The sequence below is a fragment of the Gorilla gorilla genome, chromosome 20 (genome assembly GCF_029281585.2).
Source record: "Gorilla gorilla gorilla isolate KB3781 chromosome 20, NHGRI_mGorGor1-v2.1_pri, whole genome shotgun sequence".
Classification (NCBI taxonomy): Eukaryota; Metazoa; Chordata; class Mammalia; order Primates; family Hominidae; genus Gorilla; species Gorilla gorilla.
In genome coordinates, this window is record NC_073244.2 from 52,269,878 (window position 1) to 52,295,721 (window position 25,844).

At 52.0% G+C, this 25,844-nt stretch overlaps 1 protein-coding gene across 6 annotated transcripts in view; it reads left to right on the forward strand.

Annotated features, from left to right (window-relative positions):
• The window catches only part of SPTBN4 (spectrin beta, non-erythrocytic 4), a 105,126-nt gene that overhangs the window by 45,671 nt on the left and 33,611 nt on the right, over nt 1-25,844 (forward strand). For 4 of the 6 annotated variants that reach the window (XM_055369439.2, XM_055369440.2, XM_063701344.1 and 1 more), the window contains 5 exons: nt 3,354-4,104; nt 7,384-7,586; nt 12,935-13,025; nt 16,510-16,656; nt 17,961-18,224. In XM_055369439.2, coding sequence (XP_055225414.1) covers nt 3,354-4,104; nt 7,384-7,586; nt 12,935-13,025; nt 16,510-16,656; nt 17,961-18,224 — 1,456 coding nt within the window. Of the gene's footprint in view, nt 1-3,353; nt 4,105-7,383; nt 7,587-12,934; nt 13,026-14,345; nt 14,488-14,654; nt 14,754-16,509; nt 16,657-17,960; nt 18,225-25,844 lie in introns of those variants that run through there. The other 2 variants (XM_031004512.3, XM_055369441.2) reach the window with 2 other exon arrangements.

Consider the following 25,844-nt stretch of genomic DNA (forward strand, 5'->3'; position numbering starts at 1 on the left):
ACGCATATATATGTATATATATACAAAATTTAGCCAAGCATGGTGGCGCACATTTGTAGTCCCAGCTACATGGGAGGCTGAGTTGGGAGGATGCCTTGAGCCCAGGAGGTAGAGATTGCAATGAGCAGAGATTGTGCCACTGCACTCCAGCCTGGGCAATAGAGCCAGACCTTGTCTCAAAAACAAAAAAAATTCCCAATATCCCAATTTCCATAGTAAAGATCCTAGAATTCAGAACTCTCTCTCTCTCTCTTTTGAGACAGGATCTTGCTCTGTTGCCCAGGTTGGAATACAGTGGTGTGATCATGGCTTATTGCAGCCTCCAACACCTAGGCTCAAGCGATCCTCCCACCTCTGCCTCCTGAGGAACTGGGACTACAGGTGCATATCACCATGCCCAGCTAATTAAAAAAAATTTTTTTGTAGAGACGGGGTCTCACTGTGTTGGCCATGCTGGTCTTACAACTCCTGGGCTCGGCTGGGTGTGGTAGCTCACACCTGTAATCCCAGCACTTTGGGAGGCCAAGGCAGGTGGATCACCTGAGGTTAGGAGTTCGAGACCAGCCTGACCAATATGGTGAAACCCCATCTCTACTAAAAATACAAAAATTATCCGGGCATAGTGGCATGCGCCTGTAGTCCTAGCTACTCAGGAAGCTGAGGCAGAAGAATTGCTTGAACCCGGGAGGCAGAGGCTACAGTGAGCCAAGATCACACCACTGCACTCCAGCCTAGGTGACAGAGCAAGAATCTATACCAAAAAAAACAACAACAACAAACAAACAAACAAACAAAAAAAACCCAAACCTCCTGGCCTCCTCCCACCTCGGCCTTCCAAAGAGCTGGGATTACAGTGTAAGCTACTGCTCCCAGCCCAGAACTCTTTAAGATAAGTAACAAATTAATATCAGTACCTCTGGAATACTACCAGCAATTCTCCCAGTGCAGGTGGGGTTCATAGATGAAGATACAAGTCCAAAAAGGTGAACTCCTTATCCAAGATTACTCAGTCTATAAGTAGGAGGCAAATACAGTTCTGGCTGAATCCTGAGCTGTAGCTGTTTATCTAATATATCCAGTCTTCCTGGTAACACTATGAGGTGGAAACTACCCCACATTAGAGAGGAGAAAACTGGATCTCAGAGAGGCGAAGATGGAGGCCCAAGGTTACACAGCAAGTTAGGGGATCAAACCGGGCTTTGAAGATGGATATGTTTGACTTCAAAGACTGTGCTCTTTTTTTTTTTTTCTTTCTTGAGACAGGGTCTTGCTCTTTCGCCCAGACTGGAGTGCAGTGGTACGATCATGGCTCACTACAGCCTTCACTGCCCCCGACCCGAGCTCAAGAAATCCTCCTGCCTCAGCCTCTTGAGTAGTGGGACTATGGATGCACACCACTGCACCCGGCTAATTTTTGTATTTTTTGTACAGATGGGATCTCACTCTGTTGCCCAGACTGGTCTTGAACTCCTGGGCTCAAGTGATCTTCTGCCTTGGCCTCCACAAGTCCTGGAATTACAGGCATGAGCCACTGCGCCCCACCCAAAGACTATGCTCTTGACTCTGCTGTAAGATTCCAATATCCAGGGATTTTAAAACCTCTGTAGCCGAGACCATCGCAAAGCATCCAGGCCTAAAAAGATAACTACAATCATAACGATTTACAGCATGTAGAGAGATCTATATGCCAAGTGCTTTAGCCACATGATCTCGTTACACACTCAATGAAGTGGACTTTATTATCCCCATTTTCCAGATAAGGAAACTGAAGATCAGAGAAGGAAATGATTTGCCCAAGGTCACATGGCAAATCTGGCCAGAGCAGAACTTGAACTCGGGTCTGCCTGATTTCAGAGTCCTAATCTCTGTCCTCGTGGTGTGTCCATTCTAGAGGGGGCAGAAAGACAGTTAAATACACTAATAAATAAAAAAGATATTTAGAGAATCATAATGGCTTTATGCAAGAAACAGGCAGGGCATGGTGGCTCACGCCTGTAATCCTAGCATTTTGGGAGGCCGAGGCAAGCAGATCACTTGAGGTCAGGAGTTTGAGACCAGCCTGGCCAATGTGATGAAACCCCATCTCTATTAAAAATATAAAAACTAGCCGGGCATGGTGGTGCACGCCTGTAATCCCAGCTACTTGGGAGGCTGAGGCAGGAGAATCCCATGAACCTGGGAGGCGGAGATTGCAGTGAGCTGAGATCGTGCCACTGCACTCCAGCCTGGGCAACAGAGCAAGACTCTGTCTAAAAAAGAAAACAAAATTAAAAAAACCCAAACTATTGAGGACCCCAAGAGCTTGTTTTAGTGGGTCATATCTATTGCTATTTACTATATTAGAACTTAATACTGAGAAAATTTAAAATGTTTTTATTTTTATTTATTTGAGACAGGGTCTCATTACTCTGTCACCCAGGCTGGAGTGCAGTGGCACAATCATGGCTCACTGCAGCCTCGACTTCGCAGGCTCCAGCAATCCTCCCATCTCAGCCTCCCAAGTAGCTGGGACCATAGGTGTGCACCCCCACGCCCAGCTAATTTTTGTATTTTAGGAGTCTCACCATGTTGCCCAGGCTGCTCTCCAACTCCTGAGCTCAAGCGATCCACCTGCTTCCGCCTTCCAAAGTGCTGGGATTACAGGTGTGAACCACTAAACCCGGCTGAGAAATTTGAAAACATTATTTAAAAATAACAATAAACTGGGAGTGGTGCGTGCCTGTAGTCACAGCTACCTGTGAGGCTGAGGTGGGAGGACCGCTTAAGCCTGGGAATTGGAGGCTTCAGTGTGCCATAAACGAGTCCATGAATAGCCACTGCGTTCTAGCCTGGGCAACATAGTGAGATCTCATGTCTTAAAAATTTTTTTTTAAATCTAAATATCTAACGTGTTAATATAACTAACTTTTTTATTAAAAATAACTTTTCATAACACAAAATGTACTAAGAGTGGCATTGTTTCGTACCTTTGCAAATCTCTTTAAAGTCTGGTTTAAGAGATGGCAGCTGGGCTTCTCTTAAATCAGAGTCGGCTTCTGCACTCAGTCTCTCCTGCCGCCTCTGGAAAACTCCACTGAACACTCGGGAAAGAATGAGAGTGAAAAAGCAAATGGCGTCTTAACACATTTTTATGAAGATAGTTTTGTCCTCTATCAGATTACATGTTGAGAACGGCTGCCCTAAGCAAAAGTGCTGCGTAGGGTTCCATTTTACACCGGCAGAAACTGGAGAAACTTTCTGAGGTCACACAGTGGCTGGGTGGCTTGGGCCTGGATTCTACCCTGGGTCGGCGGGCCCTCCGCGCCCAAGAGGAGTCCCTGTCCTCCTCAAGTCACTCTCTTTCCCCTGGGCAGGTGGAACCGCATCGTGGAGCTAGTGGAACAGCGCAAAGAGGAAATGAGCGCGGTGCTGCTGGTGGAGAACCACGTGCTGGAGGTGGCCGAGGTGCGCGCCCAGGTGCGTGAGAAGCGGAGAGCTGTGGAGAGCGCGCCCCGGGCCGGCGGCGCCCTGCAGTGGCGTCTTAGCGGCCTAGAGGCCGCTCTGCAGGCGTTGGAGCCGCGCCAGGCGGCCCTTCTGGAGGAGGCAGCCCTGCTGGCTGAGCGCTTCCCGGCGCAGGCGGCGCGGCTGCACCAGGGCGCGGAGGAGCTGGGCGCCGAGTGGGGCGCGCTAGCTAGCGCGGCTCAGGCCTGCGGCGAGGCGCTGGCGGCAGCAGGGCGCCTGCAGCGCTTCCTACATGACCTCGACGCTTTCCTGGACTGGCTCGTGCGCGCCCAGGAGGCGGCGGGCGGCAGCGAGGGGCCCCTGCCCAACAGCCTAGAAGAGGCGGACGCGCTGCTGGCGCGCCACGCTGCGCTCAAGGAGGAGGTGGACCAGCGCGAGGAAGACTATGCTCGCATCGTGGCGGCCAGCGAGGCGCTGCTGGCCGCCGACGGCGCAGAGCTGGGCCCGGGCCTGGCACTAGACGAGTGGCTGCCACACCTCGAACTTGGCTGGCATAAACTGCTCGGCTTGTGGGAGGCGCGCAGGGAGGCGCTGGTCCAGGCGCACATCTACCAGCTCTTCCTGCGGGATCTACGCCAGGCGCTCGTGGTGCTGCGTAACCAGGTGCCCACTCGGGGTGTACATTTCGGAGAGGGAGAGTCCGAGGCCGCGGGGGGATTGCAGGGACAGGGACATGCGGGGGTGGGGAGGAGGGTGTTTCCTGGGACCACTGGGTTCTGAGGTGGGTGGGAGGTGAGAGAGTATCCGGAATGGATAACTGAGTTTGTGGATCATCCAGTGTGTGTGGAAGTGTGTATGTAACAGAATTTGAGGAGTATCATCAGTGGGGTAGGTTGGTGTCTTATCGGAGGTGACAGTTTGTGGGCTATCCCGAGTAAGTAATGCACGAGGATATTTATTGGAGTGGCTTGCTGGGTTCGTGGATTATCTGAAAGGAAATAAGACTATGAGGTTGACTGGCGATGGTTAAATGGGGTTCAAAGAAGATCTTGGTATGGATAACAAAGGATTAGGATTATGGAGGTAGGTAACAGGCTGAGGGGTTATTGGAGTCAGTCAGTGATTGTGGATTACATGGTGTGGATGCCTAAATGAGCACAATATCTTCATTTCTGGGAATGACAACTATGGATTCTCTGGAGAGAGTAACTGTGTCTGTGGCATGAGGAACCAAGTGCAGTGGTTATCTGGGGACAGCCAATCCAGTTTGGAGATCACTCTGGGATGGAAACCAAGTTTGAGAATTTTGGCAAGATGGAACAGCCAGTTTTCAGATTGTCCAGTGTTTGGGGATCATGTTAGAAAGGGTGCCTGCCTATACTGGTTATATAAGGGATGCTGACCCAGTTTGAGGATTATCTACAGCAGTGGTCCCCTATCTTTTTTTTTTTTTTTTCTTTCTTTAGATAGAGTCTTGCTCTGTAGCTAGGCTGGAGGGCAGTGGTGTGATCTCAGCTCACTGAAACCTCAGCCTCCCGGGTTCAAACGATTCTCCTGCCTCAGCCTCCCGAGTAGCTGGGACTACAGGCGCGAGCCACCACGACCAGCTAATTTTTGTATTTTTAGTAGAGATGGGGTTTCACCATGTTGGCCAGGATGGTTTCGATCTCTTGACCTCATGATCCGCCTGCCTCGGCCTCCCAAAGTGTTGGGATTACAGACATGAGCCACTGCACCAGGCCCAGTCCCTAATCTTTTTGGCACCAAGGACCGGTTTTCTGGAAGACAATTTTTTCCACAAACTGGTGGGAAAAGGAGGAATGTTTTCAGGATGATTCAAGCGAATTACATTTATTGTGTGCTTTATTTCTATTGTTATTACATTATAACATATAATGAAATAATTATAAAATTCACTATAACGTAGAATCAGTGGGAGTCCTGAGCTTGTTTTCCTGCAACTAGATGTTCCCATCTAGTGACATCTAGGGGTGATGGGAGGCAGCAACAGATCATCAGGCATTAGATTCTCATAAGGAGTGTGCAACCTGGATCCCCCACATGCGCAGTTCACAATAGGGTTTGCGTTCCTATGAGAATGTAAAGCTGCTGCTGATCTGACAGGAGGCAGAGCTCAGGCAGTAATGCTCACTCGCCCCCCCTCCACCTCCTGCTATGTGGCCCAGTTTTTAACAGGCGATGGACTAGTACCCCTCTGTGGCCCAGGGCTTGGGAAATCCTGATCTAGGGAGTGGAGGAGAAAGGACAGAGAGCCCCTGAATCATAAGATTACTAAATATGGAGCTGAAGTGGCCTTGAGAGACCCTTTCTGACCCACCCATTTAAAAAATAGAGACAGGATCTTGCTATGCTGCCCAGGCTGGTCTCCAGCTCCTGGGCTCAAACAATCCCCCTGCTTTGGCCTCCCTAAGTGCTGGGATTGCAGGTGTGAGCCACCATGCCCAGCCCTGACCCACTCATTTTACTAGTTAGAAAACTAACCCCAGAGGGAAAAGAACTTCCTTGAGTTCACACAGTGCCCAGTTTAGTTGTCTTCTTTTTTTGAGACAGGACCTCACTCTGTCACCCAGGCCAGAGTGCAGTGGCACGATCATGACTCACTGCAGCCTTGATCTATGGGGCTCAAGCAATCCTCCCACGTCAGCCCTCCAAGTAGCTGGGACTACAGGCACGTGCCACCACGCCTGGTTAATTTTTTGTATTTTTAGTAGAGATGGGATTTCACCATGTTGCCCAGGTTGGTCTTGAACTCCTGGGGTCAAGTGATCCTCCCGCCTCTGCCTCCCAAAGTGCTGGGATTATAGGCGTGAGCCACCGTGCCCAGCCTTCAGTCTTCATAGTAACCAAATTTTTTTTTTTTTTTTTGAAATGGGGTCTTGCTCTGTCACCCAGGCTGGAGTGCAGTGGCGTGATCTTGGCTCACTGCACCTCCTCCGCCTTCTGGGTTCAAGCGATTCTCCTGCCTCAGCCTCCTGAGTCGCTGGGATAACAGGTGTGTGCCACTACACCCGGCTAATATTTGTATTTGTAGTAGAGATGAGGTTTCACCATGTTGGCCAGGCTGGTCTCGAACTCCTGACCTCAGGTGATCCTCCCAAAGTGCTGGGATTACAGGCATGAGCCACCATGTCCGGCCTAATATTAACCAAATATTTACTGAGTGCCTTCTCTGTGCTGAGCACTATTTTGGGGCCGAGCACACCTCAGGCAACAAAATACAAAATCCTGCCCTCATGTGGTTGACATTCTAGTATGTAGGGGAGGAGAGAGTAAACAAGTCAATGCATTGCTAATATTGCCAGGTACATGCTATGAGAAATAATACAGGAGGGTTGGCTGGGTGTGGTGGCTCACGCCTGTAATCCCAGCACTTCGGGAGTCCAAGGCAGGTGGATTACCTGCAGTCAGGAGTTTGAGACCAGCCTGGCCAACATGGTGAAACCCCGTCTCTACCAAAAATACAGAAAAATTAGCCGGGCATGGTGGTATGCACCTGTAATCCCAGATACTTGGGAGGCTGAGGCAGGAGAATCACTTGAACCCAGGAGGTGGAGGTTGCAGTGAGCCGGGATTGCACCACTGCATCCAGCCTGGGCAACAGAGTGAGACTCCATCTGCTCCCTCCCTGCCAAAAAGAAATAATACAGGAGGGTAGTGGGATAGGGCTGGGGTGGGAGTTGATCAATTTGGCAGGGTGGTCAGAGACCTGAAGAAAGTGAAGGAGCCAGCCATGGGGGTATCTGGAGGGACAGACTCCCAGGCAGAAGCACCAGCATGGGCAACGGCCCCGAGGTGGGACCACAACTGGAATGTTCTATGCTTGCAAGGTTGCGGGGAATAGTGGCAAGCCAGGCTGGCAGCCTCTCCCAGGTCCTGGAATGGAATGAGGCTGACCTTTGCACCACGCTCCCTCCTCCCCAGGAGATGGCGCTGTCTGGTGCGGAGCTCCCGGGCACAGTGGAATCGGTGGAGGAGGCCTTGAAACAGCACCGTGACTTTCTCACCACCATGGAGCTGAGCCAGCAAAAGATGCAGGTGGCCGTGCAGGCTGCAGAGGGCCTGCTGAGGCAGGGCAACATCTACGGGGAGCAGGCTCAGGAGGCTGTGACCCGGCTGCTGGAGAAGTAGGTCCCCTAGACCCATCCACCCCAGGGAGGGGGCAGAAGATGGGGCCCAGCATAGGGGAGTGGTGTGGGAGGCCAGGGTCCCACTCCTTTCATCACGATTTCTGCTTCTCTGGGGCTCTTTCCTATTTCTATTTAATTCCATGTTGTCTTAGATTTGATTTAAGTGGATTTTTTTTTTGAGACGGGGTCTCACTGTGTTGCCCAGGCTGGAGTGCAGTGGCACGATCTCGGCTCACTGCAACCCTCACCTCCCAGGTTCAAGTGATTCTCCTGCCTCAGCCTCCCGAGTAGCTGGGGCTACAGGCATGAGCCACCACGCCCGGCTAATTTTTGTATTTTTAGTAGAGACACGGTTTCACCATGTTGGCCAGACTGGTCTTGAACTCTTGACCACCCGCCTTGGCCTCCCAAAGTGCTGTGATTAGCGGCATGAGCCACTGCACCTGGCCTTAAGTGGATATATGGTGAAAAGGTAACCTGAGGCTGTCAACCCAAAAGATACAGAAGGATATACAATGAAAGGTTTCTTTCTCAAGTCTGCCCTGAGCATGGGATAGCTGGTCCTGTTGTTAAAATGTTAGGCTGGGTGCAGTGACTCATGCCTGTAATCCCAGCACTTCGGTAGGCTGAGACGGGAGGATTGCTTGTGCCGAAGAGTTCCAGACCAGCCTGGGCAACATAGTGAGACCCCTTCTCTAAAATTAAAAAAAAAAAAAGCTGGGCGTGGTGATGCGTGCCTGTAGTCCCAGCTACTCTTGAGGCTGAGATGGGAGGACTGTTTGAGTCCGGGAGATTGAGGCAGCAATGAACTGTGATCATACCACTGCACTCCAGCCTGGATGACACAGCAAGATTCTGTCCCCCCTCCAAAAAAAAAAAATGTGTTAACTTACTTCCCTAGATGCCTCATTATCCATCCTGCTCTTCTGCACCCTCCTTGGGAACCCCCAGACCTCCCCAGATCCAGCAGCTAGAGGCCAGGCACAGGTGTGCTCCAGCTTTTCAGATGGGACAGTGTCCCCTGCCAGGCTGGTTGTCAAATATTTTGCATAAGCACCTCTTCCTGGCCCCAGCCACTCTAGGAAGCATGCAAAGTGAGTGTCCGCGTGTCTCTGTGTCTCTCTCATCTCTTGAACCTCATTGTTCTCTGCTTCTGTCACCATCTGTCTCTTGCCACCACTCTCTTGTCTGTCCTTGCACTAATCAAGCGAAGATATTTATTGAGCATGTACTGTGTGCCAGGCACTATTGTAGGTAGGCACTGAACAAAACAACGCCACCACCTCCAGCCATCATGGGAAGTCCTTTCTCGTCTTCCAGACCCAGTTCTGTCTGTCATTAGAGCTGTTTCTGCTCCTCCTGGTGACCCTAAATTTCTCCTCTCAGGCTCTCTGGCTCTCTCCGGCATGATCCAGGCCAGAAGGGGACCCAGTACTCCCTCCTTCTGTCTTCCCATCTCCTGACAGAAAGCATCCCTGGTCACTTCACTGTGCCACCCCCAGCCCCAGGACCGCTACCCCTTTTCTGTTTACGGCTCAGACATCCTTTCCTTAGATTTATCTGGGGCAAGGCAGCATGCTTCTAAAGGAAACTTTTATGGGAATTCTGTTCTTGAGGATGCAAACTCATCATTTAATGCCCCCTTTTCCATCCAGGCCTGGATCCTTCCTTTGTTCCACCTTTTTTTTTTTTTTTTTGAGACAGGGATCTTACTCTGTTGCCCAGGCTGGAGTGCAGTGGTGCAATCATAGCTCACTGCAGCCTGGAACTCCTGGGCTCAACCAACTCTCCTGCCTCAGCCTCCTGAGTAGCTGGACTATAGGTGTGAGCCACTGAGCATGGCCTGTTCCACATTTCTTGAGCACCTGCTGCACGCCAGGCTCAGCAAAACGAGGAGGAGGAGCCCGGGGGACTGTTCATTCCATGATTCATTCATTCATTACTTTTCAGTCATTCATTAATTGCTCCTTTCACTCTATTGTTTATTCACTCATCCTCCAGTCAATTAAACATGTACTGAGCCCGTGCTCTGTACGGAGTGGGGGTGTGGTCACAGAAATGACCAGGACAGAACATGATTCCTGCCTCACAGAGCTCGAACATTATCTGACAAGGATGGCCCAGAATGCTCGGGGCTGGGACGGAGGAAGCCCAGGCAGAAAGATCAGGGCCCGGATGGGAGACGTGAAGCCGCTGTGGGAGAGGCAGCATTTGCCCCAGGCTTGTGGTGGGTGAGGTGTGGACACAGAGGGATTGAGATGGACTAATCTCTGTACCTTCCCACCATCCCAGTCATTTATTTGTCTAGGGACACATTTCCCACCCTGTGGGAGGAGTGGGAGGAGTGGGAGGAGTTTCCACATCCGCCAAGGGGGCAGAGCCATACAGAGCTGGGGACTGGGGCCCTGGGGGTCTTAGACCTGGCTTCACCCCTGAATCCGTGACATTCAGGGCAAGTCACTTAGAGCTTCAGCTTGCCTGGCCCCTCAACCTGGAACCTGTGTGTGAGGTGCTGTTCTTTTTTTTTTTTTTTTTGAGATGGAGTCTCGCTCTGTCACCCAGGCAGGAGTGTAGTGGCGCGATCTCGCCTCACTGCAACCTCTGCCTCCAGGGTTCAAGCTATTCTCCTGCTTCAGCCTCCTGAGTACTGGGATCACAGGAAAGAGCCACCATGTCCAACTAATTTTTGTATTTTTGGTAGAGACAGGGTTTTGCCATGTTGGCCAGGCTGGTCTCAAACTCCTGACTTCAAGTGATCCACCTGCCTCGGCTCCCCAAAGTGCTGGGATTACAGGCGTGAGCCACCGTGCCGGCCGCTAGGTGCTGTTCTTATCTGCGTTTTGCATGTGAGGCTCAGAGGGGAAAACTGACTTGCCCAGAGTCATGGCCAGGAAGTGCCACAGCCTGGATTTGAACCCTGTTGCTTTCTTTTCTTTTTTTTTTTTTTTAAAGACAGGGTCTTGCTTTGTTGCCCAGGCTGGAGTGCAGTGGTGCGATCACTGCTCACTGCAGCCTCAATCTCCTGGGCTCAAACAATCCTCCTGCTTCAGCCTTCTGAGTAGCTGGGACTAAAAGCATGTGCCACCTTGCTTGGCTAATTTTTAATTCTTTTTTTGTAGAGATGAAGTCTCACTATATTGCCCAGGGTGGTTTCAAACTCCTGGGCTCAAGCAATCCTCCTACTTTGGCCTCCCCAAAGTGCTTGGATTACAGGCATGAGCCATCGCGCCCGGCTTCCTCTGTTGTTCTTTCACCCTCATGGAGACTCAGGGTCTTCCTCATCTCTAGGACTGATGCTTGACAGTTTGGCTGCTGAAGGCCCGGAAAGATTGATTTCAGCTCAATTTCAGAGGCATTTTGTCTTTCCTGGCTCCTAAGCTAAGTTGGGCAGGAGGCAGTCAGTGCTTCACTTGCTTGTCTCAGGCCCTTCCTGTTCCTTCTCTCTGGTTCTGTCTCTGCAACTGTCTCCTATACACTCTGTCTCTTTGCTTCCATCTATCCATCTATTTCTGTATCTCTGTTTCCTGCTCCCTCTCTGTTTTTCTCTCCGTTTTTCTCTCCCTCCATCTGCACCTCTCTAACCCTGTCTTTTCTGCCTCTGTCTTTCACAGATACTGTACTTTTGTTTCTCCCATCTTTTTTCTCTCTGCCACTGTGTTTCTTGCATTCATTCATTTAACAAATATAAGTTGAGCGTGTACTGTATGCCAAGCCCTTTTTCTAAGCATTGGGGACACATCTATGAACAAAACAGACAAAAATCCCTGCCCTCGTGGAAATGATATATCCTAGCATGGGAGACACCCAAGATAAATAACTAACATATAGCACGTGTTAGATTGCGTTAAGTGCTAAGGAGAAAATTAAAGAAGGGAAGAAAACCAGAAAGTGTTGGGGAGTGGTCAGGAGGGACCTCACGAAGAAGGTGATCTTTGAGTAGATGTTGGGGGAAGGAGCATTCCCAGCAGAGGGAACAGCTAGTGCCAAGGGCCTGAGGCTTGCTCAAGGCACAGCGAGAAGGGCAGTACAGTTACCACAGAGTGAGGGGGAAGAGTGCAAGGAGAATAAGAGTTTGGAAAGGTGGAGGTGTGGGGCCTGGTAGGTCAGAAAGGCCTCTGAGATTGGCTGAGTGCAGGAGCTCACTCCCATCCCAGCACTTTGGGAGGCCAAGGCGGGTGGATCACTTGAGGTCAGGAGTTCGAGACCAGCCTGGCCAACATGGCGAAAACCCGTCTCTACTAAAAATACAAAAATTAGCCAGGCCTGGTGGTGGGCGCCTGTAATCCCAGCTAGTTGGGAGGCTGAGGCCGGAGAATCCCTTGAACCTGGGGGGTGGAGGTTGTAGTGAGCCGAGATCACGCCACTGCACTCCAGCCTGGGCGATGGAGCAAGACTCCATCTCAAAAAAAAAAAGGACTCTAAGGACTCTCATGGAGACCCTGGGAGGATAGTCTCATTCTCTCTCTCTCCCTGGGGGAGACAGATAGCAACAGGACAGGGATGCATGGGAGCCCATGTGGGATGCCCCAGCCCCATCCACCAGGCCTCTTGGGCACTTTGCCTTGCACTGTGGGCAGGAGGCCAGACTGCCCGGGGCCCATGGTCCCAGTCGGCTCCAGGGTGGTACGGCCTGGGTCCAGCCTGGTCAGTTCAGTCAGGCCAAGGGCCTCGCTCTGCCTGCAGGAGTGCCCACTTCAGCTTCTCTGTGACTCTGCTGTCATCTCTCCCCACACTCTGCTCTCTTCCCTCTCTCCAACTCTGCGGCCCCTTGGTCTGTCTGTCGTCTGTGGGGCTGTCTTTTCCTGGTGGCATTTGCCACTCCTCTGCCTGTCTCTCTCTGGGCTGTCCCTGACCGGACTCCTCCTGTCACTTTCCCTCTCTCTGCCTCCTCTCTTTCGTCGTCTGCTGCTCCCTGAGTATCTTTCTGGCTCTGCCTTGCTCCATCTCTTTTCTCATCTTTTTTTATTCTCTCTCTCGCTCTCTTTCTGGTGTCTCCTCTCACTTTCTCGTTTGTTTTGTTTTGTTTTTGTCCCTAGGTATGTCTGTCTTTACTTCTGTGTTATCTTTCTCTCTGGACTTGCCTTTTTTTCTCTCCGTCTATATCTCTTTCTTTCTAAGTGCCTGTCTCTGCCTCTCCCTTTCTCTTCCTCTGTCTGTCTCTCTCTCTCTGCCCTTCTTCAGCCCCGTCCCTGCGTCCCTGGCTTTGCCCCACTAATTCCTCTCTCTCTTTTACATATTTTCCACGCCCTTCTTCCCCTACCCAGCCCAATGCCCTCACAGTCCTACTGCCAGCGCCGCCCCCCCAACCCGGGGCCTTTCCCCAGCCCTTATCTCCCCATCCCCAGGAACCAAGAAAACCAGTTACGGGCCCAGCAATGGATGCAAAAGCTACATGACCAACTTGAGCTGCAGCACTTCCTTCGAGACTGCCACGAGGTAGGAACTCCAGGTGTGCTGGGGACGGAGACATCCCCTTTAGTCGGGAGGGAAGTGCTTCTCGGCCGAGGTGGGGGTGGGGACGCCCCGTCTAAGTGGGTCGCGGAGCGATGCTCGCTCTAAGCCGCCAGGGGGCGCGCGGAGCCGGGTCTCAGTGCGCATGCTCTGCAGGTCCCTGCCCGCCCACGCCGACTCCGGGAAACGAAGGAGGGGCCCCGGGCGCCCCTGGCAACCGCGCGTGTCCGCGCCTACGGGTCCCGCGGGGACGCGCGCTGATCTCACCTTTCTCTCCTGAGATTTGTGAGAATCGCTCTACCCCAGGAGAGGGGCGGGGCGGGCGGTGGGGATAAGGGCCGAGGGCCGTGGGGGGGCCAGCGGCCCTGTGCCCTCCTGCAGCCAGCGATGGCTCTGAACCAAGCCCTCGCCCCTTACAGGTGTTCAGGAATCAAGCCCCTTCCCTTAGGGATGATCTGCACACATTAGGGACGATCTCCCCTAATCCGAGATGGTCCAGGCCCCCTTCCTTATTAGTGACGGTTCAGGAGACCTGCTGTCTTCCCCTCCTTCCCTTGCATTCCATAGAAACGATTCTAGACTTTGGCCACATTAGAGATGGCCTAGTAAACATTTTCCTAAACCCTAAACAGAGATAGGCCTGGCCCTGAGCCCCTCCATCTGTGTGACCCAGGATCATCCCCTCCTCCATCATCACCCCGTACCTAAGTTTCTTCCAACCAAAGCTGGTTCAGGAACCAGGTCTAACCCCTAAACCCCTCAGCCTCAATTAAAGATGATTCGACCCTCCCCCCTATGTTGAACGCCCATGGGAGATTGTTCTCTCCGCATACGAAATAAACAAGGGCCTCCATACCCTGCCCTCCTCCCCCATAACTGGGGTAGGCCGGGACTTGAGCCACTGGAGGAACCCCCTGTTCCCCCTCGCCCCCACTGGAGATTGTGAGATGTTCCAGGTCGCCCTCCCATATCCTCTGTCCACATGTGGTGGCCAGGAGCCCGAGCTTCTTCCCATTAGAGATGGTTCAGGAGGCCCCCACCCAGCCCCTCACCATAATCCCCACTCCCATAGTGAGGCAGTCCAAGCCCCAGGCGCTCCCTCCCGGCATTAGATTTGGTCCAGGAGCACCCCCCATCCCTCATGAGATTGTTCTGGATCAGGTAGCAATCAATCATCTGAGATGGCGCAGAAGCCCCCCACCCGAAGCCTTGGGGCGAGTGGTGGTTCCTCCTGCACCCCCACCTGGGGCCCCGCAAAGAGGCGGGCAGGGAGGCAGGCAGGGGGCGCACGCGGGCGGGCGCGCGGCCGCGGCGCGGGGGCGAGGGAGGGGGCGCGCGGCCGCCAGAGCCTCAGCCTTCGCCGCCGCTGCCGCTGCCGTCGCAGTTGAGGGGCGAGCACCCGCCCGCCCGCTGCAGGGACGCCCCGCCAACGCCACTGCCGCTTCAGGTCTCGGGGGCGCCCAGGGGAGGGGGTTGGCGCGCACCCCGCGGACGCAGACAGGGGAGGGGGCTCGGGCGCGTGCCCGCCCGCCGTGGCCGCGGGAGGGAGGGGCGGGGCGGCGCGGGGGCGGGCCGGGCAGGCGCCCGGACCCCCGCCCTGGGGGAGGGGCAAGGACGCCGGGAGCTGTCCGCGGTGCTGGCGCGGGCGGGACTGAGGGGCCGGCCCCCAAGGGAGGGGAGCGAAGCGGGGGGACTTCTAAGACCACTTCTAGGGTAATCCGGATTTGCCCTAAGGGTTCAAGGCGTCTCAGCCTTTCGAGGGGGGGCTCTTCTCCGGGTAATGGGGCATCTAAGATTTGCCCTGGGGTTGGGGGTTTCTCAACCTTTTGGGGGGTTTCTTTCTTGTTTTGGGAGGATCTGTATCAGCCTTGGATGATGGAGGTGAATCACTTTTGGGGGGCTCTGCCTTGGAAGATGAGGGGCCTTGGATTTCCTCTGGGTCTAGGGGGCTCTGACTTTGTGGGGCTTTTCCTGGGTTGTTGGATAGTCTGGTTTTGCCCTCCATCATGAAGGAATCACTTTTGAGGGGGCTTTACTTTGAGGATGGGGTACCATCTCTTTAAGGGCTCTGCTTTCACTGCGGGCTGTGGTTGCCGTTGGACTCTTCCCTGCACGTCGGGAACCTGTGAATTGAGTTGGGGGGTTCAGCACTGGACTTGGTTCTAGTGTGTGTATGAAGGAGTGGGATGCTGTCCTGGACCCCTGGGGAGCACAGGCTAAGGGGACATGGGCTGGGGTTTGGCCGGCTGGGGATCTGGGATTTGTCCTTGGCTATGACTGCATTTGCCTCCCGGGACCGCGGAGCTGGAGTCCAGTGTTTGTTTTTTTTTTTTTTTTTTTTTTTTGCAGGAGGGAGGAGGGAGGATCTTGTGACTGGAGTGGGGAGGAGAAAGGGGAGGAGCAAACTGTTTCAGGTGCTAGGTTTGGTCATGAGTGGGGAAGTTCTGGCTTGGAGGATAAGTCTGGTTTTTTACTGGAGGGGGCTGGGGGAGGCTCAAAAAGCAGCCTGTGATTGATCCTCTCTAGTGCCGTGAGAGGGGCCCACTCTTGGTGCTTGCGTTTTGGATGACTGGTTTTGTTGGTGGGTAGGAGGACTAGAACTGGCTTTAGTTGTAGGGGTGGGGGTGCTGGCCGGGCTTGGGAGGTCCGATCTGATCCACGATGGAGAGTCTGTGGCTAGATTTTGGGGTAGACTGGTTTGGAGAGCCAGAACACAGCTTTGTTTTTCACATTTGGCTGGGGTTGGCTTTGGTTGAGGGCTAGAACTGGTCATGGTTTGGGGATCTATGGTCTTAGAGTCCCTGGGCTAGAATTGGGGAGCCCTGTGGGCTCATTAGGGGTGCTAGATCTTGATTATGGAGGATGGGTCTACTCCAGATTGGAGGGTTAGTTTAGAGAGAGCTAGAGTTGGCTTTAATTGGGAGGTTGCTTAGGGGGTTTATCTGGCCATACTGGAGGAACTGGGGCTAGATATGGGGGCTTCATTTGATACCCTTGGGAATGGGTTGAGGCTCTTGAATTGGTCCTTATTGGGGGGTGGCTAAGATTGAATGAAGTGTCTAAGTGTTGCTATGGGAGGGGTGGTCCTGGGGATGAATTGGGAGTTAGCTAAATTGGGTTGGAGAGCTTGTTTTGGGGGGGTGATCTGTCCCCAAGTCTAAGGGGCTGACTGGCCCTGCCTTGGGGGCTTGTGGGGAGTTGAGGAGGGCTTCCCTCAGGACAGGGGACAGAGGAGCAAAGGATTGGGCATTCTGGGGACCCTTCCATCCATCCTCTATCCAGGAAAGAGCTTGAGCTGCACCCACCCCTAATATAAAGGCCTCACTTGCAAAGGTTTTTTCATCCTTTCCTATTCCTTCCACCCATACACCCTAGCAGCCCAGGCCCTGAACCTGGGACTTCCTGAAGGGATGGGGGGCTGTGGCAGGTTGAGGGGACCAGCTGAGCCCTCCTGCCCTGTTCTGCACAGCTGGATGGCTGGATCCATGAGAAGATGCTGATGGCGCGGGATGGCACGCGGGAGGACAGCCACAAGCTGCATAAGAGATGGCTCCGGCACCAGGCATTCATGGCCGAGCTGGCTCAGAATAAGGAGTGGCTGGAGAAGATCGAGCGGGTGAGGAAGCTGATGGCCCCTCTGCCTGTGCCAGGTGCAGGAGGCCTCCAGGGAGCCCACGTCTCACCTGCTGCACCCGCTGCTGCCATCCTGCTGGTCTTACACCTCTGGACTGACTCAAATCAGCTCCAGATCTGCTCCTAGCTATGTGGCTTTGAGTGATTCATGTAACATCTTTGAGCCTCAATTTGCTCATCTGTAAAGTGGCCAGCATCTCTTCTGAATGGTGCCTGTATCCTACTGTTTGTTAAATATTTCACTTCTTAATATAACCTCCTCTACCAGGTTCCTTCCATACCATTTGGGGCATTTAAGATGGAAGGTTGGGGAGATGGGCTGGGACAGACCCTGGGAAGCCCAGGGTTAAAGTAAACTTTGGATTCTTAGAGCCCTGGGTTCTAACTGTGTCTATGCCTGTTACCAGCTGTGGGGCCTTAGGTAATTGTGTTAACCTCTTGGAGCCTCAGTTTGCTCTTCTATAAAATTAAGGAAATAATAAATATAGCTACTTCCTGGGCTCTGTGCACATAAAGTGCTTAACACAAGGCCACGCACCTAAGAGCTGTAATTACTGTGGTCTTGTTACTTTTAATACTTAATGTTACCTAAGTAGCTCTGGGCCACTAAGAACCTTGACTTCAGTCTTGGAGGGACTGAGGTAGATATTTGCTCCAAGCCTCAACCCTCAGAACTTCCCCCTCCTCTGGCTGAACCCCTAGACCTGTAGCCCTGGATATACACACTTTTCTGACTCACACAGAGACACCCACATCGGCCTTAAACCCTTAAATGGTCATTGATGTTTCATGAATGGTGGCATATGGCGAAGGCAGTCTTCTTGACTTTGAGTTTAATGGAAGTTCATTCTCTCCCTGCCTCTCTGGCTCCCTCTGTCTTTCTTTCCTGTCTGTCTATCCCTCTACCCTTGTCTTTCTTACGGTCCTCTCCCCATGTTTCTGATTTTCTATGCCTGTCTCTCTGTTGATCACTCTGTGACTGTCTCTCCCTGACTCCTTCCCATGTCTCTGTGTCCATCTGTCTTTCCCTCTATCTCTCTGTCTCCCTCCCCTCACTTCTGTCTGTCTGTCTCTCTCTTCTTGTCTCTCTTCCTTGGTTCCTTCCATTTCTGGGCCTATCTCTGCCTCCACCCCTCATGTCTCTCTCTCCCTATGTGTCTTCCACTCCCTGCCTCTGATTCTCTTTTCACATCTTTCCCTGTGTCCTGTCACTCTCCCACACTTCTCTGATTCTCCCCACCATCTATCTTTCTTTTCCATCTCCTGCCATCCACCCACTTGGGGCAGGAGGGCCAGCAACTGATGCAGGAGAAGCCCGAACTGGCGGCCTCCGTGCGGAAGAAGCTGGGCGAGATCCGCCAGTGCTGGGCGGAGCTGGAGAGCACCACCCAGGCCAAGGCACGGCAGCTCTTTGAGGCCAGCAAAGCAGACCAGCTGGTGCAGAGCTTTGCTGAGCTGGACAAGAAGCTCCTTCACATGGAGAGCCAGCTGCAAGACGTGGACCCTGGAGGAGACCTGGCCACTGTCAACAGTCAGCTCAAGAAGCTGCAGGTATGGTCTTCCTGGCTCAGATGAGGGCTCCCTATGCCACATGGGGGCCAGGTCAGGGTCCAACCCCACCCAAGGTATGTCAAATGGAGGGGATTTAATACGGGGATTTATTTCAAACTTGTAGAAGATGAGAAAGGGAATATTGAAGCAATCCAGCTAGTAATAACTGTTGGAAGCAGCCACCACCCCCTAAGGTATGGAGTACAAAGGGAAAAGGAAGGATCTAGAGCCACAAAGCAGTAGGTAAATAACTAGCATGCTAAAGGTTTCACAGGACCCTGACACTCATTTCCTGGATGGAGAAACCAAGGCCCAGGGGTATGGGAATGGCTTTGCATGGAATAACAATCACATTCATTGAGCATTCCTCTACCAGTCTCTGGGCCAAGCACTCACTGAACTCCTCCCAGCCACTTCTGGAGATTGGTACTGTTATTATCCTGTTTTACCAATGGGGAAACTGAGGCACAGAAAGTAAGGCACCTGGCCCAAGGACACACAGCTAACCAGTGTCTCCTTTATGAAACAGGGCACTCTTAGAGAACAGACGCAACGTCTGCTTTGTATCTGCTCCCAGCTTGGCAGCTCCATGCTTGGTACACAGCAGTTCATGTGGAATGACCAGAGGTGAACATAGCCATTGTTTCTCACCTCCCACGGAGTAATGGCTCCTGCCTTTGATTTTCTTTTTTTGTTGCTGTTGTTGATGTTGTTGTTTGTTTTTTTCTTCAAGATAGTTACTCACTCTGTCGCCCAAGCTGGAGTACAGTGGCTTGATCTCAGTCCATTGCAGCCTCAAACTCTTGGGCTCAAGTGATTCTCCCACTTCAGCCTTCCAAGTAGCTGAGACCACAAGTGCATACCACCACGTCTGGATAATCTTTTTAAATTTTTTATAGAGACAGGGTCTCACCATATTGCCTAGGGTAGTCTCAAACTCTTGGGCTCAAGCAACCCTCCCGCCTTAGCCTTCCAAAGTGCTGGGATTACAGGTGTGAGCCATGGTATCTGGCCCACGTGACTCCTGCTTTTACCTGTCAGGAACAATGCCTGACTGACTGATGGGAAACTGAGGTTCCAGGAGGTGAGAGGTGAACTTACTTGTCCAGAGTAGCAAATAGTAAAGCCTGGATTTCAATCCAGTGCCCTTGACTCTTCACTCCTCCTTTTTGATATATTTCCTATGTAGTTATATAGTGCTTGGCATAATGTATGGCAAAAAAAAAAAAGGCTAGTAAGAAATACATAATGACACTGATTAGTATGTATTCATTCATCTCTGTGGCAAATAATTATTAGGTACCAGCTGGGTGTGGTGGCTCACGCCTGTAACCTCAGCACTTTGGGAGGCAGAGGCGGGCGGATCACGAGGTCAACAGTTCGAGACCAGCCTGACCAATGTGGTCAAACCTCATCTCTACTAAAAACACACACAAAAAATTAGCCGGGCATGGTGGCGCACGCCTGTAATCCTAGCTACTCAGGAGGCTGTAATCCCAGCTACTCAGGAGGCTGAGGCAGGAGAATCACTTGAACGGGGAGGCAGAGGTTGCAGTGAGCTGAGATTGCATCATTGCACTCCAGCCTGGGAGACAGAGCGAGACTCCATCTCAAAAAATTAAAAAAAAAAATTAATTAGGTACCTACTACGTGCCCGGCACTTTTCTGGGTGTTGGGATATAGCAGTGGGCAAAATGGATGAAAAGTTACTGCCTTCATGGTGATCCCATTCTGGTTGGGGGAACAGGCAAAAGAACAAAAAGACAAACAGATCTGAATGTGATGGCCAATGAGGTCAGTTCGTTCTTTTTCCCTCCGCACCCCTCCCCTTCCCCTCTCTTTTCTTTTCTTTCTTTTCCCCTCCCTCCCTTCCTTCCTTCCTTCCTTGCTTCCTTCGTTGGAGTCTTGCTCTGTCACCCAGGCTGGAGTGCGGTGGTGCAATGTCTGCTCACTGCAACCTCTACCTCCCAGGTTCAAGCAGTTCTCCTGCCTCAGCCTCCTGAGTAGCTGGGACTACAGGCATGTGCCACCACACCCAGCTAATTTTTTTATTTTTAGTAGAGATGGGGTTTCACCATGTTGGCCAGGCTGGTCTCGAACTCCTGACCACAGGTGATTCACCCGCCTTGGCCTCCCAAAGTACTAGGATTACAGGTGTGAGCCACTGTGCCCAGCCAATGAGGTCACTACTTTATATAGAATAGCAGTTCTCAAATGTCTGGGTCTCCAGGACCCCCCTTACACTCTTAAACCGCATTGAGATCCTTAGAAAGCTTTGTCTGTGTGGGTTAGACCTATTGACATTCACTGTATTAAAAATGAAAATCGAGGCCAGGCATAGTGGTTCATGCCTGTATCCCAGCACTTTGGGAGGCCGAGGCAGGAGGATTGCTTGAGCCTAGGAGTTTGAGACTAGCCTGGGTAACAGAGCAACAGCCTGTCTCTATTTTATTTTATTTAGTTATTTGAGCCAGGATCTCGCTCTGTCAGCAGGCTGGAGTGCAGTGGTGCGATCGCGGCTCACTGCAGCCTCAACCTCTGGGGCTCAAGTGATGCTCCTCCCTCAGTCCCGCAAGTAGCTGGGACTACAGACCCACACCACCATGCCTGACCGATTTTTTTTTTAAGAGACAGAATCTCACTATGTTGGCCAGTCTTTATCTCTATTTATTAAACTAAAAAAAAAAAATTAAAACGGAGTCTGGCTCTGTCACCTAGGCTGGAGTGCAGTGGCTTGATCTCAGCTCACTGCAACCTCTGCCTCCTGGGTTCAAGCAATTCTCCTGCCTCAGTCTCTGGAGTAGCTGGGATTACAGGCCTGTGCCACCACGCCTGGCTAATTTTTGTATTTTTAGTAGAGATGGGGTTTCAGCATGTTGCCCAGGCTGGTCTCAAACTCGTGGCCTCAGGTGATCGGCCTGCCTTGGCCTCCCAAAGTGCTGGGATTACAGGCATGAGCCATGGCATCCAGACTGTAGTTCTCTTTCATGTCTAGAATAGAAGAAAGCTAGCTTCTCCCATCCGTGTCTGTATTCAATCCATTTCACTAGCACAGGTCATCAGGTCTCTGAAAAACACTGCTGCATGCTGGAGAGAGAATGAGAATGGTGAAGGCAAATAACATCTTAGTATTTTTATAAAAATAGTTGTAACCTTGCAGATGCCTTGAAAAGATCTCAGGGATCCCCCAGGGGTTCCTTGGCCACAGTTTGAGAACTGCTGATGTACACAATGTGCTGGGCACTGTTAACTCCTCTCTCCTCCCCAGCAGCCCCATGAGGGAGGTCCTGTTATTATCCCCACCCAGCAGAAAACCACAGCACAGAAAGGATCTGTGGCTCACAGAGGTCACATGGCTACCAAGTGGCTATTCAATACCACCTTTAGTCCCTCCCTGAGCCTCTGTCCTCCCTCTTAAATAGGACTCTATCATCAGTGCAGGTCTCCCAGGGCCAGGTGGGGATGTGCACAGAAAGGAGCCACTTAGCACAGTGCCCAGGATGTGGTAAGCCTGCAAGAAAGGGGCATCTGACTGTCAGGGTCCCAGCCAGAAACAGAAGGCAGGCTCACCTGCAGAAAACTTGAGTTTCTTGACAAAGGTGTGAGTGGAGAACGGGGAAGCTGCAGGAAGCATATAGGGCTGTGGGACTCATGGAGGGGAGCTTTTGCTCCTCCCTAGCCAGAGAAGGCAGAGAAGGAAAAGTTATTGGAACTTGGAAGGGGAGAGTTGCCAGACAGGAGCTGGCACTCTTAGTCAAGAACAGCAGCCATGGCCAGGCGCAGTGGCTCACGCCTGTAATCCCAGCACTTTGGGAGGCCAAGGCGGGTGGTTCACCTGAGATCAGGAATTCAAGACCAACCTGGGCAACATGGCAAAACCCCATCTCTACTAAAAATACAAAAATTAGCCGAACATGGTGGCACATGCCTGTAATCCCAGCTATTCAGGAGGCTGGGGCATGAGAATCGCTTGAACTTGGGAGGCAGAGGTTGCAGTGAGGCAAGATCGCACCACTGCACTCCAGCCTGGGTGACAGAGTGAGACTCTGTCTCAAAAAAAAAAAAAAGAAAGAAAGAAAGAATGGCAGCCAGACCATGGCACCATAGCAGGGAAGAACTGGGGAGATAATACCCCAGACTCACTTTCCTCTGGGCTTCCCTTTGTCAACCAGGGCTGGCTTCATGGGTGTTTGCCCGTGCAGTGTCACAGGGCTCCATGCTCGGTTTAATGCCCTACTATTGATGTCTTGAATTTTTTTGTTTTTGAGGCAGTTTCTACCTCTGTCGCCCAGGCCGAAGTGCAATGGCGTGATCATGGCTCACTGCAGCCTTGAACTCCTGGACTCAAGTGAACCTGTCACCTCAGCCTCCTGAGTAGCTGGGACTACAGGCGTGTGCCACCACGCCCAGATAATTTTTGTAGTATTTTATAGAGACGGGGGCCTCACTGTGTTGCCCAGGCTGGTCTCAAACTCCTGGCCTCAAGTGATTCTCCTACGTTAGTCTCCCAAAGTGCTGGGATTACAGGGGTGAAGCACTGCCCCTGGATAAAATTCTTAATAAATATTTGAACAAGGGACCTTGTGTTTTCATTTTGCACTGAAAAGTATAAGCCATGTTTGAGGCCAACCCACGTGGAAGCCAGAGGACAGGAGGGCTGGTCCATGCAGGTCAGTCCTGCACAGGGCAGGGTGAAGAAGCTTGGACTATGGGTCTCAAGATCCCGGGCTGAAGCATCCACCCACCTTGGCCTCCCAAAGTGCTGGGATTCCAGGCGTGAGCCACTGCCCCAGCCTATTGCTAGGATTCATAATTATCTTGCAGTGATTACTAATTCTTCCCCAGCAGTGTTTTGCAGTGGCTGAAGGCACAGACTTGGGACTCCAGCAGGTCTGGTTCTGAGTCACAGCTCTCCCACTTGCTGCCTTTGTCTCTCCCTGTGAGCCTCGGATGCCTTCTCCTTGCAATGGGAAGGACCTCCATGCTCACCCCCTGGTGGATAGCAGGAGTGTGGGAAGCAGCAGAGCATCTCAGTGAAGGGCATGGATGCTGGCGCTGGGTGCCTGGGTCAAGCCCTGGCTCTGTGCCTCATCACCTGGATAGCCCAAGGAGGTTACTTTTCTCTCCGTGCTTCAGTTTCTTTTTCTTTTTTTAAGAGGGAGTCTCACTCTGTTGCCCAGGCTGGAGTGCAGTGGCATGATCTCGGCTCACTGCAACCTCCGCCTCCTGGCTTCAAGTGATTCTCCTGCCTCAGCGTCCTGAGTAGCTGGGATTACAGGCACCTGCCACCACGCCTGGCTAATTTTTGTATTTTTAGTAGAGACGGGGTTTCACCATGTTGGCCAGGCTGGTCTCAAACTCCTGACCTCAAGTGATCCACCCACCTCCGCCTCCCAAAGTGCTGGGATTACAGGCATGAGCCACCGCGCCTGGCTGTGCCTCATTTTCTTCTTCAGTAAAATGGGCATAATGATATTTCTGACCTCATAAGGACATTGTGAAGGTGAAAAGACATAATGCATTAAGTGGTTTCAGAACTGCTGACCGAACAAATCTAAGATTCAGTATTTATTCACAGGTCTTTAATTTTTTTTTTTTTTAGACCAAGTTTTGCTCTTATCACCCAGGCTGGAGTGCAGTGGCACAATCTCGGCTCACTGCAACCCTCTGCCTCCTGGGTTCAAGCGATTCTCCTGCCTCAGCCTCCCGAGTAGCTGGGACTACAGGCACCCGCCACCATACCCGGCTAATTTTTGTATTTTTAGTAGAGATGGGGTTTCGCCATGTTGTCCAGGCTGGTCCCAAACTCCTGATCTCAAGTGATCCTCCCGCCTCAGCCTCCCAAAGTGCTGGGATAATAGGCGTGAACCACCGTGCCTGGCCAGTCTTTAATTTTAACTGTCATAAAACTGAGAGCGTATCACCATCACTCTACTGTTTTCAAAAGCTAGTTGTTTCACCTTCGCTTTGGTTGTTACTTATGTGATACACGGTTACTTCATTTGTTTTTGTTCATATTCCATTTGGGGCATTTACCCCTCTCCATGCTGCTTTTTAATTTTAATTTATTTTTATTTTTTGATAGATGGGGTCTCACTATGTTACCCAGGCTGGTCACAAACTCCTGGGCTCAAACAGTCCTCCTGCCTTAGCCCCTCAAAGTGCTGGGATTATTCGTGTGAGCCACTGCACCTGGCCCCAAAACACATTTTAAAAAAGCAACATGGATGGTTGGGCACAGTGGCTCATGCCTGTAATCCCAGCACTTTGTGAGGCCAAGGCAGGAGGATCGCTTGAGCCCAGGTGTTCCAGACCAGCCTGGGCAACACAGCGAGATTCACATGCCTGTGTTCCCAGCTACTCAGAAGGCTGAAGTGGGAGGATCACTTGAGCCCAGGAGGTTGAAGCTGCAGTGAGCTGTGATCATGTCACTGCACTCCAATCTGGTCGACAGAGTGAGACCCCCATCTCAAAAAAAAAAAAAAAAGTAATTTGGAGGTGGTAAATGAAATATTTATATAGTGTTAAAAGTTAGAACCATCTTTAGCTCACTTGCTTTTGCCAGATTGCCTGCCCAGGTCCTTCTGTGGCTGCTCACTCTCTCCCCAGCAGTACACGTGAGCTCCTGTTTCCTCTCGTCCTTGTCAACACTTGGTTTTGTCAGACATTTTAGATCTTTCTCAGTCTGATGGCTGGGAAGTGGTATCTCACTGCAGTGTGTGTATTTGTATTTTTTTCCAATGCTGCTGGCGAGCTTGATCATCTTTGACCTTCTTTTGTACTATTTAGGTTTTAGAGGAAGGAGTTGGGGCCTCCTGCTTTAGCCAGAGTACAGAGTTAGCTCTTCCCTCCCTGTAGGGGGTTCAGTCTCAACCAAGCCCAGCAAACCATGATATGGGGGTCCCCATTGTTCAACGGAGGGGCTGAAGCCCAGAGGAGACAAGGTAGTGGCCCTGGGGTCACACAGTGATGGGTGCCAGAGGCAGGCTCCAGCACGAGACTCCTGGGCCCTTTTCCCAGCAGAGGGAGCCCGAGGCAGGAAGTGACTGTGTGGGCCATGGCACCCAGACGGAGCCCAGCTGCCCCTCAGGAGCTGCTACTGGGGAAGGGACCTGCCAAGGCCCTGCTGTCCCCTGGGGCATACACAGGAGAGGGGTCGGCTGCCATCCAGCCTGGCACGTTTCCTGGGTGTCCCATCCACCCTTAGGGCACTGGGGCCAGGCTGGGCTGAGGGAGGTACTGGCTCAGGGTCTGAGGGGTGTAGTGGTGTGCAGTGTGTGAGCGATCTGTCCCCCTCAGCCTCTCTCCTGTCCTCCCGTCGCCATCTCTGTGTCTCTCTCTTCCCTTTGTGTCCCTCTCTGTCCTACTCTCTCACTCCCTTCTCTCTGTCTCTTTATTTATTTATTTTGAGACAGAATCTTACTCTGTCACCCAGGCTGGAGTGCAGTGGCGCAATCTTGGCTCACTGCAATCTCCGCCTCCCAGGTTCAAGCGATTCCCCAGCCTCCCGAGTAGCTGGGATTACAGGCACCCGCCACCATGCCTGGCTAATTTTTTTTTTTTTTCTTTTTGAGATGGAATCTCACTCTGTCACCCAGGCTGGAGTGCAATGGCACAGCC